Source organism: Ursus maritimus, unplaced genomic scaffold (assembly GCF_017311325.1).
Source record: "Ursus maritimus isolate PB19 unplaced genomic scaffold, ASM1731132v1 scaffold_2, whole genome shotgun sequence".
In the NCBI taxonomy this organism is placed as follows: Eukaryota; Metazoa; Chordata; class Mammalia; order Carnivora; family Ursidae; genus Ursus; species Ursus maritimus.
Window position 1 is genome coordinate 35165071 of NW_024424452.1, and position 13503 is coordinate 35178573.

General features: G+C 57.3%; 1 protein-coding gene across 6 annotated transcripts in view; it reads right to left on the reverse strand.

The window, feature by feature from the left end:
• Positions 1-13503, reverse strand: part of MGRN1 (mahogunin ring finger 1) — a 55350-nt gene that overhangs the window by 7424 nt on the left and 34423 nt on the right. For 4 of the 6 annotated variants that reach the window (XM_040635385.1, XM_040635388.1, XM_040635384.1 and 1 more), the window contains exons 6-14: positions 13144-13210; positions 12364-12413; positions 10143-10190; positions 9442-9510; positions 7838-7997; positions 6062-6171; positions 3880-3945; positions 2032-2258; positions 111-228 (exon numbers count right to left, since the gene is read on the reverse strand). In XM_040635385.1, the coding sequence (XP_040491319.1) occupies positions 111-228; positions 2032-2258; positions 3880-3945; positions 6062-6171; positions 7838-7997; positions 9442-9510; positions 10143-10190; positions 12364-12413; positions 13144-13210 (915 nt within the window). The remainder of the gene's footprint in view (positions 1-110; positions 229-2031; positions 2259-3879; positions 3946-6061; positions 6172-7837; positions 7998-9441; positions 9511-10142; positions 10191-12363; positions 12414-13143; positions 13211-13503) is intronic. The other 2 variants (XM_040635386.1, XM_040635389.1) reach the window with 1 other exon arrangement.

Here is a 13503-nt window from a genome sequence, read left to right on the forward strand (position 1 = left end):
CAGCGGAGGTGGCCACGGGAGCGAGTGGTGAGGGGGGCCCGGGCGCACGTCGCCCCCCGTCTGGAGGCCCACACACAGGCAGTGGGGACAGGGTGACAGAAGGGCCTCACCTCGGGGGAGCTGCTTAGCGCCAGCCCTGCCCCACTCAGCGGGGGAGGGGCGTCTGAGTCCTGAGACAGCTTCTCCTCATCCTCTTCGTGGATGGGGGACGATGGAGACCGCAGGGTGCTGGGGACAGAGAAGACAGGCGTGGAGGACATGTGGATGATAAACACCAACCCACCAAAGCCAACGCCACCCGCGGGTGAGATGGCACACACAGCAGAGGGCCCCGGGCAGCGGACAGATGCGGGCCTGATCCCGGCTCCGTGTTTCCAGGGGGAGGAGAGCATCACGACAGTAAATTCCTGCAGTGGGGGGCGGGGGTGCGGGGGCAGCAGGAGAAACCCCCACGCATCTTTCTGGATCTATGGTGGCCCGGCCACGGGTGCAAGTCGCCAGGGCTGTGGCTGGTTTTATGAAACTTCCACCTTTACTTTTCTTAAAAACACAGCACACATGATGGAACTAGAAGGTATTATGCTGAGCAAAGTATGTCTGTCAGAGAAAGACAGTATCATCTGATCTCACATGTGGAATTCAGAAACAAAACAGAGGATCATACGGAAAGGGAGAGAAAAATAAAATAAGATAAATTCAGACAGGGAGGGGCGCCTGGGTGGCTCAGCCATTAAGAGTCTGCCTTTGGCTCAGGTCATGATCCCAGGGTCCTGGGATCCAGCCCTGCATCGGGCTCCCTGCTCAGCGGGACGCCTGCTTCTTCCTCTCCCACTCCCCCTGCTTGTGTTCCCTCTCGCTGTGCCTCTGTCAAATGAATAAATAAAATCTTAAAAAAAAAATCAGACAGGGAGACAAACCATAAGAGACTCTTAATCACAGGGAACAAACTCGGCTGCTGGAGGGGAGGGGGGGGATGGGGTAAGTGGGTGACGGGCATGAAGGAATGAGCATTGGGTGTTAAATGCAACTGATGAATCACCGAACTCTACCTCCAAAACTAATAATACACTCTATGTTAACTAACTTGAATTTAAATTAAAAAATAAATAAAATAGGGGCGCCTGGGTGGCTCAGTCGTTAAGCGTCTGCCTTTGGCTCAGGGCGTGATCCCAGGGTCCTGGGATCGAGCCCCACATCAGGCTCCTCCACTGGGAGCCTGCTTCTTCCTCTCCCACTCCCCCTGCTTGTGTTCCCTCTCTCTCTGGCTGTCTCTCTCTCTGTCAAATAAATAAAATCTTTCAAAAAAAACAAACAAACAAAAAAACAGCACGCGTGAGGAGAGACTGTGACTCGCGTGTGTCCAGGGGAAGCGTGATGGACTTTGCTTCTTGCGCATGACAAGGGCGACCACATGTGCCCGGTTTCGGGACGGCCAGGGTTTGGTGCCATGGCTGCTCGCCCAGCAGGATGTGCCCATGTGACAGCCCCCAGAAAGTCCCGGGACCCTGAGACTCAAGGGGCTCCCACTGTGTCCTGTGTGGCCTGGGACAGGGAGGGACGCTGGGCACCTGTGGCCTCCACCAGGGCATCTTTCCAGCTGCTTTGTTCTGTCTCCTTTGCTGTAACCAACCTTGGCCATAACCTAACTCGCTACTGGTTCTGTGAGTCATTCTGGCGGATCAGGCAACAAATTGGTCTAAAACTAAAGCCACAAATACACCTGCTTTGCGCTTTTTTTTTTTTTTTTAACATTTTATTTATTCATTTAGAGTGAGAGAGAGCATGCAGGTGAACAGGAGGAGGGGCAGAGGGAGAGAGAATCTCAAGCCGACTCCCCACTTGGAGCCCAATCCCAGGATCCCCAGATTGCAACCTGAGCCGAAGTCAGACGATGAACTAACTGAGCCACGCAGACACCCCCCTGCTTTGCACTTCTTACGTGATACCGCGTGCTTCCCGACCCCTGCCAGACAGCAGGTGGATGGGTTCCCACGTACCATCCTCCAAAGGGAATCCTAGCACCAGCCTCACCTGTCAGGGGATTTGCTCCTCGGCTTGCCCTTCTGGTGGCTGCTTTCCAGGATTCGATCAATACCAGCAAGTGGACAACTGGCCTGGGACAGGCCATCTGAGACGCCTGAGTAGGTGATCTCTTCGTAAAGGGGGGCTGAAGGGATGGCTGGAGAGATGGCCCGAAGGCCGTTGAGTGCCTCAAGCAGGGAGATGGGCTCATAGCCAGGTGGGATGCTGTCAGAGCTCTGTGGGGATAAGAGCGGGTGAGGGACGGGCTGGCCCCACTCCCTGCCCACTGCCCTGGGCCACAAAGCCCTAGATGCCGGCCTTGTGCCCCAGGGACATTCTACTCCCCAGAACCTGCCTTCTGACCATCTCTTGTCCACTCCACCTTCCAGGGACCTAAATCCCCCTCCCTCAGAGGGGCGCCAAGAACGCCACAGCAGCATCAGACACCCCCCCAGGGCTCCCTTGGTCATCGGCCGCAGCATGCAGCCTGGGATGCCCGAACAGCCCGCTCTGTGCCCCAGAAGAAGGAAGAGAGGGCACCTAGAAGAGCCTCCCCACCCCTGGTCTCGGCAAGCCCCTACCTGGCTTTCTGTTCCTGCCTGGCAAGGGTGGAGAGTGAGGGGTCAGAGAGAGAAAGGAGGCTCAGGAGCAGGTGGAGAGCAAAGCCATGCCAAAGGCGGGGGAGGCCAGTGGAGCCACGTATGTTCTAGATCAGGGAGGGCCTGACCCCGCAGGGAGTTTGCCCGACACAGGCATCTGGCCCAACTCTGTGAGCCTGGAACACGCGCCCGATGGAGATGACTCGCGTTCCAGGTGGTTCTAATGGGCATCCCTGGTTCAGAACCAGTCTTCACCCTTGCTGGGAGCAGAGCAAATCAACAGATTGAATCTTGATTTAGGGTTAAGGTGGGGAGATGCCCAGGTGCTGGGAGATGTTAGGCCCCCAGGCCGCTGTGCAGGTGAGGACAGCCACCTGCCTCGCTCTCACTACACCAGACAAAGGGCAAATACCCAGCAATGCTCCCAGTGTGAAGCCCCCGCCCGCCTGCCCGCTGTGTTGGGAGGAAGGGAGAGCTGCCTTTCGGGGCGGCGACGGGATAACCCTAGGGACCAGGGGAACGCAGAAGGGCCAGGGTAGGGGTTCCCTGCCCTCAGCGAGCACCTCGTGAGTCCCCTGGTCACCTGGGCCCGTGGCGCCCTGCGTTTGCTCCCAACCTGCCTCCAACTTAAAGGTCAGTAATTACTGTGAACCTCCTCACCCTGCTAACAGGAAAAACCTCAGGCTCTGGGTTGGGCCCCCAGGGACTTCCACCTGAGTTCTGCCAAGGGGCCACGGGGATCAGTAGAAGCTACAGGCAGAGGCTCCCGCCTGCCCCGAGATGCAGGGAAAATGCCAGAAAACCAAGCCCTTGGCCCAAAGAGCTAACATCCCAGGGGGAGAGCGCGGGGGACACGGGACGACAAGCAAGTGCGAGGAAGACGGTTTGCAAAAACTAGCAGAAAGTGAGTTCCACCTCCAACTTCATTCCACTGCCAGCAAGAAAAAAAAGGGAAACGAGGCCATTGGGGACCACGGGCAGAAGCAGAGCTGGCGAGAAGGGGCGGCCCGAGGCCGGCGCTGTTGCCGCCTGGCAGCAGGGATCCGAGACACTGGCTTTTTGCCGACAGACCTTGAGCTTTGCTTGTTCCACAAAACTCCCTTCCTGGGCAGGGACGCCGGGACTGGGGAGAGTGGATTTGACAGATTAAATTAACCAAACACGTTAGCCTGGGGTGAAAATGACTTCCCACACTCGTCATTGGTTGAATCATTAGGGTGCAGGGCAAAGATGTGGCCATAGGGCCAAACACACTTACTGTTTCCCTTTTAGGTTTCTTGCTGGCCAGTGAGGCGGGGTGCGCCTTTGATTTTTTAAAGGGACACTGTCAAGATAAAAATCATACGTTTTACAACTGCCACCCCCCAAACGGCGCTGGAGCTGGCGGGCTGGGGGTTTCTCAGGTTTACTGGCTTCTAGGTGTGCCGTGAGCCTGTGCTTGGCAAACTTAACCTGCACGTGAAGTCTGGGGACCCGGCCAAGTGCAGATTCGGCAGGGGCCTGGGCCTGGACATCTACACAACTCCCAGGAGATCTGCCGCTGCTAGAGCCCGTCCCTGTCCCACTGCCCACCCACGGTCTGGGTCACCCCGAGAAGCAGGTCCTGGCCAGCACGGGCATGAGGTTGGCCAGGCGCTCCCCACAAGTGGGCCCAGCTGGGCACGGGAAAGGGACACGCCAACCCATACCTCTACGAGGCTCAGCACTGCCTCATAAACTTATCACCAATGTCCAATTGCTAAAGGAAGCTAGGGAGAAGAATCAGCCCCAAATCACCCCCACTCCTCAATATTTTAACGGTCTCGCTGAAAAAAAATGTGGGTTCTCTGTGGCACTGTGTGGAAATTGCTCATACAGGGAATGTCACAGAGAACAGGAGCCCATTTTTTTGGCTATCTCAACCCTCTGGAGGGGAAGGCAAAGGCCTTCTGGAGCATGTGAAGCTTACAACCCAAACCCCAGTCTGCTCAGTAGTGTGAGCGGCTCTCTTAGGATAAGAGGGGCAAACGTGGGAAGGTCAGACCGGACGCTCAGACTCCACAGCAGAGCCTGGGAGGGGCACAGACAAGCAACAAGAAAACACATCATCCATCCCTGAGCCCCCATCCCTCGGAACAGTGACTCCAATCCCAGGAACAAATCACACCTCAGGGCTACTCCTCTCTCTACTAAAACTGCATTGCTGGAGAAAATATGCGGTGTTCCTAGGTCAAGCCCAACATTAAATTCACCGGAGGGCTGTTTCAGAAGTAGTAAGCCTTGATGCCAAAGGGGCCCAGCAGGCAAACACACAGCCTGGTTGGCCCAGGAAGAGTGGGGGTGATGGGGACCCCACCTCCGAGGCAACCACGCATCTGCTCCAGCTGCGAGACCACAGCTTCAAATCTGCCAGAAATCTGAGTCTTAAGGAAAATGTCCAGACTTTTAAACAACAGCCCAATATTCAGAATTACTGCAGAGGCCAAACACATGACACCCATTGGCCCAGGGCAAGCCGATGCTGTGGGTTCTCGAACCACAGGGTTTGGGTCCTCTTCCTCTAAGAATCACTGAGCCACAACAACGGACCCACTGACTGACAACTGCTGGGGCCAGCTGGGGCGTGGGAGCTCAAGACCTGGGCCTGCCCCTGCCTGTCTCTCCTGCCCCATCCCTGTCTCGTCGTGTCTCTCTTCCAATGTCTCAGTACCCGCTTTTCTACCCTCATCCCCATCTGTGTCTCTCTCCATGTTTCTGTGACTCTGTGTCTCTGCCCATCTCTCTCCATGTCTGTCTCTGCCAATCTTTCTGGGTCTCTTCGTCTCTGCCTATCCTTTGAGCCAGAGAGCCATCTCTCTCACCGAAGCCTGAGTCCATCTTCCCTCATATGCCTGCAAGCTCTACCTCCTGGTTTCCCAGGAAGCAAGCAAGGTGGATGGCTGCCAAGGCGCCCCTGTGTCCAGGCTGGGCACCACCTCCAGGTGGGTAGAGAACGTGCAGGGACAGTTGCAGTCGCCCACTGGGCAAGACCTCACCTCCTAGGATGCACACAGTGGCCCTGGCTGTCTGGCTGGTAGAATGATGGTGACGGACACTCAAACTCAAGGCAGGGTTGCGTGCCGTCAGATCGCCCTTGCTCTCGGCGAAAACAACACTCTTGGGACCCTCTTCAACCTCACCGCCACCTGTGGGGACCAGGGCTGGCCCGCTAAGCAGATGAGGGCGGAGGCCCAGAGAGCCAACAGCCAGAAAGAGGCAGACAGTCTGGCACTCTCCTTCCTTCCAGCCATCCAACCAGGGCCTCACAACACGGCCCCACCGGAAACCTGAAGCTGTTCTAACATGAAGGTAAGTCCTGAGGGCATCTGGACACCTGGTGGGCTCTGCAAGTGGGCAGGGGCTTCCTCCAAGACCCCCTCTTCTCTCTGCCCCACACCAACAAAGAAAAAGAAGGCACTTACTGAATGTTCATCATGGTCCATGCTCTGGGCCAGAACAGGGCTGAAGGAGACGGGGGACAGGGCTCCCGGCTTCTTCCTCACTGCCCGGATCTGCAGAAGGGCCCGGAAGGCTGTGGCAGAGGGAAGGGCTCACATCAGGCAAGTCGAAGCCGGTTCCAGCACCACTGAGGCCCTCCGAGCTCCAGGGACACGGGCCACCCACCCACCCCACAGCGGTCCTAGAACAAGCCGCATTTCCCAATTGGAGGCAAAACAGAGTCCCAACAGAACAGCCCCAGAAGGGACACAGATGAGGCCAGGAGTGCACGACCTCGGTTCAGGCGGAGCTTCCGGGGCAGTAGGCAGGGCGCCACCAGCCTCCCACACGCCGAACCCTGGACTATACATGCGACAGTGTGTCTGTGTCACACCTGGCGACCACCTAAAAGCACACAGCGCGTCCTGGACACTGGCCAGTCTCTTCCCGGAAGTCATACCAAGGACAGGCACACATATGTATGTGAACACCCCTGATGGCACAATCTCTATACTGGAAAACCAGCAGCCGCAAGAATTGGGAAAATAAATTAGAATGCAGGCTACTGGTCTTTCTGGACCAGCAGTTCCCCTAACGAGTGTAACGTCGATGAAAAGTGCAGGTCGAGCACGTGGTGAACAGCTGCACACTATACTGGCACCTGCCAGGGGCACCCATGTCCCCAGTGCTGATGGCGGCTGCCCCAGGCTGCAGGCTTCAGAGACAAGGGCCCCAGCCCAGCTCACCCAGCCCATCTGGGCCCCTGGGCCTCCACACTATGCCGCAGCCAAGAATGCCCAGGAGAGGGCCAGTGGGGGAGGCTGGAGTTCAGCTTCTGCTCCCTTGCTCCTACCCTGTTCCTCACACAGGAGAGGCTACTGGCCCTGCTGCCTGACCTTCCAGGGCCAGCACACCGGCCCCCTGCAGCCTCCCCCACCAACCCCTGAGGTCTCATCAGGGCTGGGCTCTGGACCAGACCCCATGGCCTCATCCTCCACTTCCACACGCTTGGCCTCCCTGTGGCCCCTGCACACACCTGTCTATCCTGGGGGACAACCAGTTTAGACCCACCCCTGCCCCTTACTAGCTGTGAACCCCAAGACAGTGACAAGACAGGCATGGCAGCTGGGGTGACACAACTGCGTGCTGGCTCAGGGATGCAGGGTGAGGCACAAGTACCCCCGGGTGGCCCCAAGGAGGCTGACCAGCGCACTGGGGTGTGAAAGGGCAGGAAGGCTTTCTCCAAAAAGCCATCCTCTCCCTACTAAATGAAAACCCACAGCGCCCAGGGCAGGCTCTCTCGTCACCCACACCCTGGGCTCCCTCGCTGCCGGGACCCACCCGCCAGCATGATTCTCATTTGATCCAGTGGGATTTTCTGCCCTGAGAATGTTCAGATTCCCTCCACTGGAAGACAAACACTTGATTCAGAATTAACATTGAGAAAATGTCTGGAGTGCTCCAGGAAACATATCCCTCAGTCACTTTCCACCTCCCCGGGATATTTTCCACGTTAATACTTAAAGACTTGATTCGCTGGCCAATGTCTGTCTGTCCGGCTCCAACTTCACTGCAAGCACCTGCCCTGGCACGTCCTTCCCAGCCGTTAACTCCAGAGTTAAATTTCGGAGGATGTGAGCCACACACGCGCCAGCGTGGTCACCGTGGGTCCCAACCACCTGTGCCAAGTCCCGCGTCCCACTCGCTGTGCCCAGGGTGGGCAGCCGACAGCCCCAGCCCCCCAGCCCGGCCCCACTCACGCAGCCGGCAGATGGGGCAGTTGCTGGCCTGGTAGCGCAGCGTGTCCGCACACGAGTTACACAGGCACAGGTGCCGGCACGGCAGGATCAGCGTGTCCCGCAGGTCTGACAGGCACACCACACACTCGTTGCTGTTGTCGCTGTTCTCCTCGTCTGAGGGCTGTAGGGACACCGAGGGGCCGAGTGTCGGCGGGATCCCAAGGGCCACAAGCGGGGGCCAGGATGGGGGCTGGGGCAGGGAGGTGTTCCCTTCCCCGTCCACCCCACCGGCTGTCCACTACTTCCCCTGGGGGCTGCTGTGGCAAAAGGGAAGCCCAAGAGGGCAGAGGAAGGTCACGGTGGAGCAGGACTCCTCCGGAGACATGGCCCAGAGCTGACCCAGCCCGGTGCGCGCCCAAGGACAGAGATGAGAATCTGCGCCCTGCCTCCAACACACACCAAACCAAGAAACCAGGTTCTCATTCTACTCCTGCGAACCACAGAGAAAACGTGGAAAAGACCCAACAGTATGGAGCAAGTCTTGCAGAGGGCACCTGCTTACTGGGTTGAAACTGAAAACATCAGACAAGTTTAACTTGTCTCATCAAAATCAGTGTCTGGATCAAGAGTCAGCTACACGGTAAAACAGCGAACGATGGCCCCACCACCTGTTTCCCTAAATCAGGTTTGACTGGAACCCAGCCTTGCCCCATTTCCGACCAGCTACGCCGCTTGTGCGCTATCTGTGAACTCAGGGCACGGTACAGACCCGACAGACGGCGGTCAGGTGAAAACACACACTCCCAGGACATTTAGGGGCAGTCGGCCCCCCTGTGGTGTTGACACATGAAGCACGCAGAGAGCACCAGGCGAAGGGCCTGACCAAACTGCCCTCACTTTCGGCTTTTAGCCAGTCCCAGCCGTCCCAGAAGCTCGCGTGTAAGACTTCCAGAAACGTTTAAAAAGAGATGGCAGCTCCACTCACGCCTTTCAAACGATGACAAAAGTACAGGCTGATTCTCTGCCACCCTTTCCTGGCCTCGCCAGACCACAGCTCTATCAGCCACACACTCCGGCTACAGGTACACAGAGGGCTCAAGGCAGGGGGGCGGGCCAGCTGGCGGGGGCAGCATGGGCTCACCCTGAGCAGGTGGGAAAGGGCCCCACACACTAGGCTGTCACTGCCCACCTGACGGCTGGTGACCCAATGATGTTAACAAGTCAGGGAATTTGCTGGAAAAAGAACAAAATGCCCCACAGACTCTGTTAATGGTTCTATTTATTCATATGTTACTGTTATTATTAAGTCATCTCTACACCCAACAGGGGGCTCGAACCTACAACCCTGAGATCAAGAGCTGCGTGCTTACTGACCCAGCCAGCCAGGTGCCCCTCTCTATTAACTCCTTTAAAAAATAAAGGAAAAATGGAGTCTGGGGTCCCGGGGCCTCCCAGGGAAGGAAGGCACAAGGGGGACTAGCTCATCTAACACCCGCCCACGGGGCCACGGTCAGGGCTGGGGGACCTGGCAAGCCCCTCCAGGAACCTGCTTCCGTGTCTGTGGAAGGGAAGCTGAGGAGTGAGCTCCTCCTGCAGCCCCAGCAGATGTCACCACAAGCGCATACCTTTGTCTCCTGGTTGTTCTTGTTCTCGATGCCGTAGATCTCCTGCAGCAGGTAGCTGACCCGGTCCACCTGGAGACGAGAGAGGGATCTGGGCACTTGCCAGCCCCCACTCCAGGGCTCCGCTGCACCCACCTGGCCCAACACCACTTGCCTGGGGTCAGGCTTGGGTCCCAGAGCAGGTGTGGTTTGAAATTCTGTCCACCTGCTCCTCAGGGAGTGGGCCCAGTGCCAGGAGAAGGGCAGAGAACCTGCTACCTGCCCAGCCCACCCAGGAGCACGGGCGGTAGGGCGGGGGGTCCGGTGGTTCTGCCCACCAGAGGGCATGAAGCCAACCTCTATACGGGCCAGGCAACCATACCCTCTGCCCAGCTTACCATTCCCCTCCCCAGGGAAAAACCACTTTGGACCCACCTGTCACCAGCCACACAAGAGTGACCAAAGTCAGATCTCACACTGACCACGTTCAGAGGTGGTCTGAGCTGCTCCATTTACCACACAGCCCCATGGACGCAAACCCTCCTTATCAAGCCGGACAAGACTTGGGGCTATGAGTCAACACTGGGACATGGTGTGTGCACGAATGCACCCGAGGAGGCAGATCTGGACTTTCCAGAGCCCGGACGATGACTCTGGAGAGTGAGACACTGTGTATGTGTGTCTTAATTCAAAAGGGGTCACAACGTTTCTTCTACCAGACTTACAATTTGCTTCTGCTTTAAAGGTTTCACAGAGAAGCTGCCATCGACGTGCTACAGGGAAGAAAGAGGTTAACTCAGTCAAGCTGGTACCACTCAGCACTCCCACCTGGCAAGCTGAAAGCCCTTCCTTGGCCGTTCCACATCCGTAGCTGAAGGCAGGAGCCCGGCCAGGTCTCTCCAAATGTGGCCCTCTGACTGGGCCTCGAAACCACCTGGAGGACCGCCTCCTGGTCCGCCCAACTCTCTGGACAGTGCTCAAGCACACTCAGGTTTACGACCATCGGGCAGGTTCTGACAACGGACCAGAGCCCCCGACAGCAAGCAGCAGCACCTGGATGGCAAGAACTCACACAGCCCACTTCTACCCCAAAAGGGCTTGGCTTGGTAGAGAAGACAAACGTGCGTGTGCACATGTATACGGGAAAGCCCAAAGTCCTCAAAACTCTAAGAACTAAAGAGGGTAAACGTGTTTGGTGGCACCTGGAGAGACACAACGCCCAGAGTTTGAGGTTAATGAAGGTATGAGATCTGAGATCTTGTGACAACGCCAGTTAGCCCTTGGAATCAACTGAGACCAGCACGTGGCATTTTCAGTATGATGGTTTCCAAGAAGAAAGCAGTTTCTCACTGGGCTCTAAACTGGAAACGCAGAGGAAGTTTGCCATCAACGGCCCACCCACGTCACCAAAGAAGCACACGGTAAACAGTTACCACCTCTCCCGACAAGGCCAGGCTTGGCCAGCGCAACTGACAAGGGAGAGGCCCACCCTCTGCCCTGGGCACTCCGTGCCACCACAGCACCAGGGGCCAGGGGGAACACAGGACAAATGGGCCACAGGGGCCTTGGGCCCAGCTGTCCTAACTCCCCGGGGAGTGTGGAAAGACCCGGATCACAGGAAGGAGCTGGGCCCTGCCCTCAACACTCTCAAGGCTGCAGACACACACCGGGCTGAGGAAGCTGCTGGGGGTCAGCAGGACGCCCACGTGTGGTGCAAAGTCCAGAAGCAGCAGCCCGAGCCTGGTTTCCTCATGGGGGTCCCTGATCCTTGTCCACCCAGGCCCCAGGCTGGTGCCAGAAACACTCCACAACTGCGGAGTGCACGACATATCAAAGCACCCTGTCATGAGCAGTATGACATTCTCCAACAGGGGACGTACCCCGCTACATCCAGCAAGGGTCTTTGTAAGCAAACATCCGTTCCCAACACAGCCAGGCACTTGCTTCCTGCGTGAACACACACACAACTGCCCAGCCCCTATGAACAGCAGTGACTGGCAACTGGGACAGTCCCTAGGGCCCACGACATCCTAACACAGAGACGATGGTGAGGCTGACTATTCTCTCCCCACTGCACCCTACGTGACACGGCCAAAAACATGAACACCTGGGACTCGGGTCTGCGTGGAAGGGGCAGACATTTAAGTTCAAATACACATCAGGCTGGAGGTAATATTAAGTGAATCCTTGCACATTAATGGCCTCCTTGTATGTGAGACACCCCCAACTCAGGGACTCCAGGAAGGCCAGGATGTCTTCTTTCTGCCACCAGAAAGGGTCTAGGGCCATGCTAGACAAGTGGCACACCCTCATCAACGCAACCAGTGCTCACTGAGCGTTTATTGCATACCAAGGACACCACAAACAGGGGCTCCAGTTGTCCTCACAGACATCAGAGGAGTAAGTACCACAAACGTCTGCCCCACAAACCTGAAAGGTCCCAGTGGGGAGTGAGGTCAATGCCGGCCTGTGGGACCAGGGTGACACAGCCACCTGGAGGCAGGGCAGAGCATGAATGGAGGACCAGGCCAGGCTGAGAGGTTCCAATGGGCCTGGTAGAAAAGGCAGGGGTCCTGAGAGGTGACAACCTGGATGATCCCTCCACATCCCAGAGAAAAGCTGGTCTGTGATGACAGCCCACCACATGGGTGTCCAGGCCCTGTGCTGGCAGGTTGTAGGAAGATCCAAAGCGCCGGCCTCCCTAGAACAGGCCCCCTCACCACACACCAGATGCCCTTTGAAAACCCTTCCAAAGGTGATGCTGTCTCAAGGCCCGGCCTCCTGGAGCCCAGAGTAACTGGAGAGCCTCCCACCTGCCCTGAGCCTCTGGCAGTAAGCCCATCTGGCCGAACCCAGACCCCAAGTTCAGACTTCTAGTCTCAAAACACCATTCCCCTACCCACGCTCCCTGGTCATAGGCACAGTAAGGGGCAGGATGGTACTTACCTTTTCAAAGGCGGCCAACAGCACATGGGCATGGCCAGTCACTTCCACAACTGCCAGGGAGAGAGAAGAGGGAGCAGTCAGAGCTGGCCTCAACCCCTCCCCTGCCCCTCCCCTGAACTTCTTCTTAGCTGGTGCTTTCCTATGCTCTCAGCTGGAGAGCCCAACACCCACGGGAGGATAGTCCCCACCTTGCCTTCCTCTGCCTGGGGGAGGGCCTGCTGCTCCCACTGGCCATCCGTCCTCCAAAGCTGCCTCTAAGTGCCCCCTGCTGGCTCTGCACGGATATTCCGACAGGGCTGAGAAGCCAGGACTCGGCCGGGGGTGGGGGGACTCCCATGCTCTAGGCTGGGGGACCGCAGCCCACAGTAGTGGCAAGGGAGAGACCCAGCAAGACCAGCAGAAGGAGAGGGGGCCGGTCAGCTAGCCAATCAGCATGGCCTGACGTGCAGACAGTCCACAGCATGGGCCCACCCTGCTCTGTGCCTTCTCTCTGGTCATCCCGCTCAGTGTGGACCCCAGAGCCCGAGGCCTGGCCAGCTGCTGTTACCGCAGTGGGAGCCAGGCAGCTGGCAATTCCTGAGTTGGGAGAAGGAGCTGAAGAGGTGGCCCCACAGCCCAGCCCCAAGACAGACAGCTCAGGGATTGAACCCCATGGCCCTAAATGTGCTAAGTGGTCTGAGCCAGTGTCTTTCATCACTTCTGGAATAAACTCCTCCCTCCTGACTGAGGTGAGGAGAGCCCACAGCCCTGAAGTGAGACGGATGAGGAAAGGCTGCTCACCGTCTCCTTCATCCACCACCGCCTGGATGACCACTGGAAACACGCCCCGGTCCAGGTCAAAGTTCAACTGAGGAGAAAAGGAGGCGAGAACAGTCAGACTGAGCTGGACGGAGGAGGTGCCGTGAGCAGCATGGCGTGGAGGCAGAGCTCACGAAGACAGACAAAATGGCGAGGGAAGACAGACAGCTGGCTGCACCATGTTTTCCCCTTTTGGCAAAATAGATAAAAACGATTAAAATGGCAAAATTGTGTAACTCAATGGCACTAAGTTCATCTGTAAAGCCACGTTCACCACCACCATCCATTTCCAGAGCACTCCCATCGCCCCAACAGAAACCCTGTCCCCACGAGCACGCACCC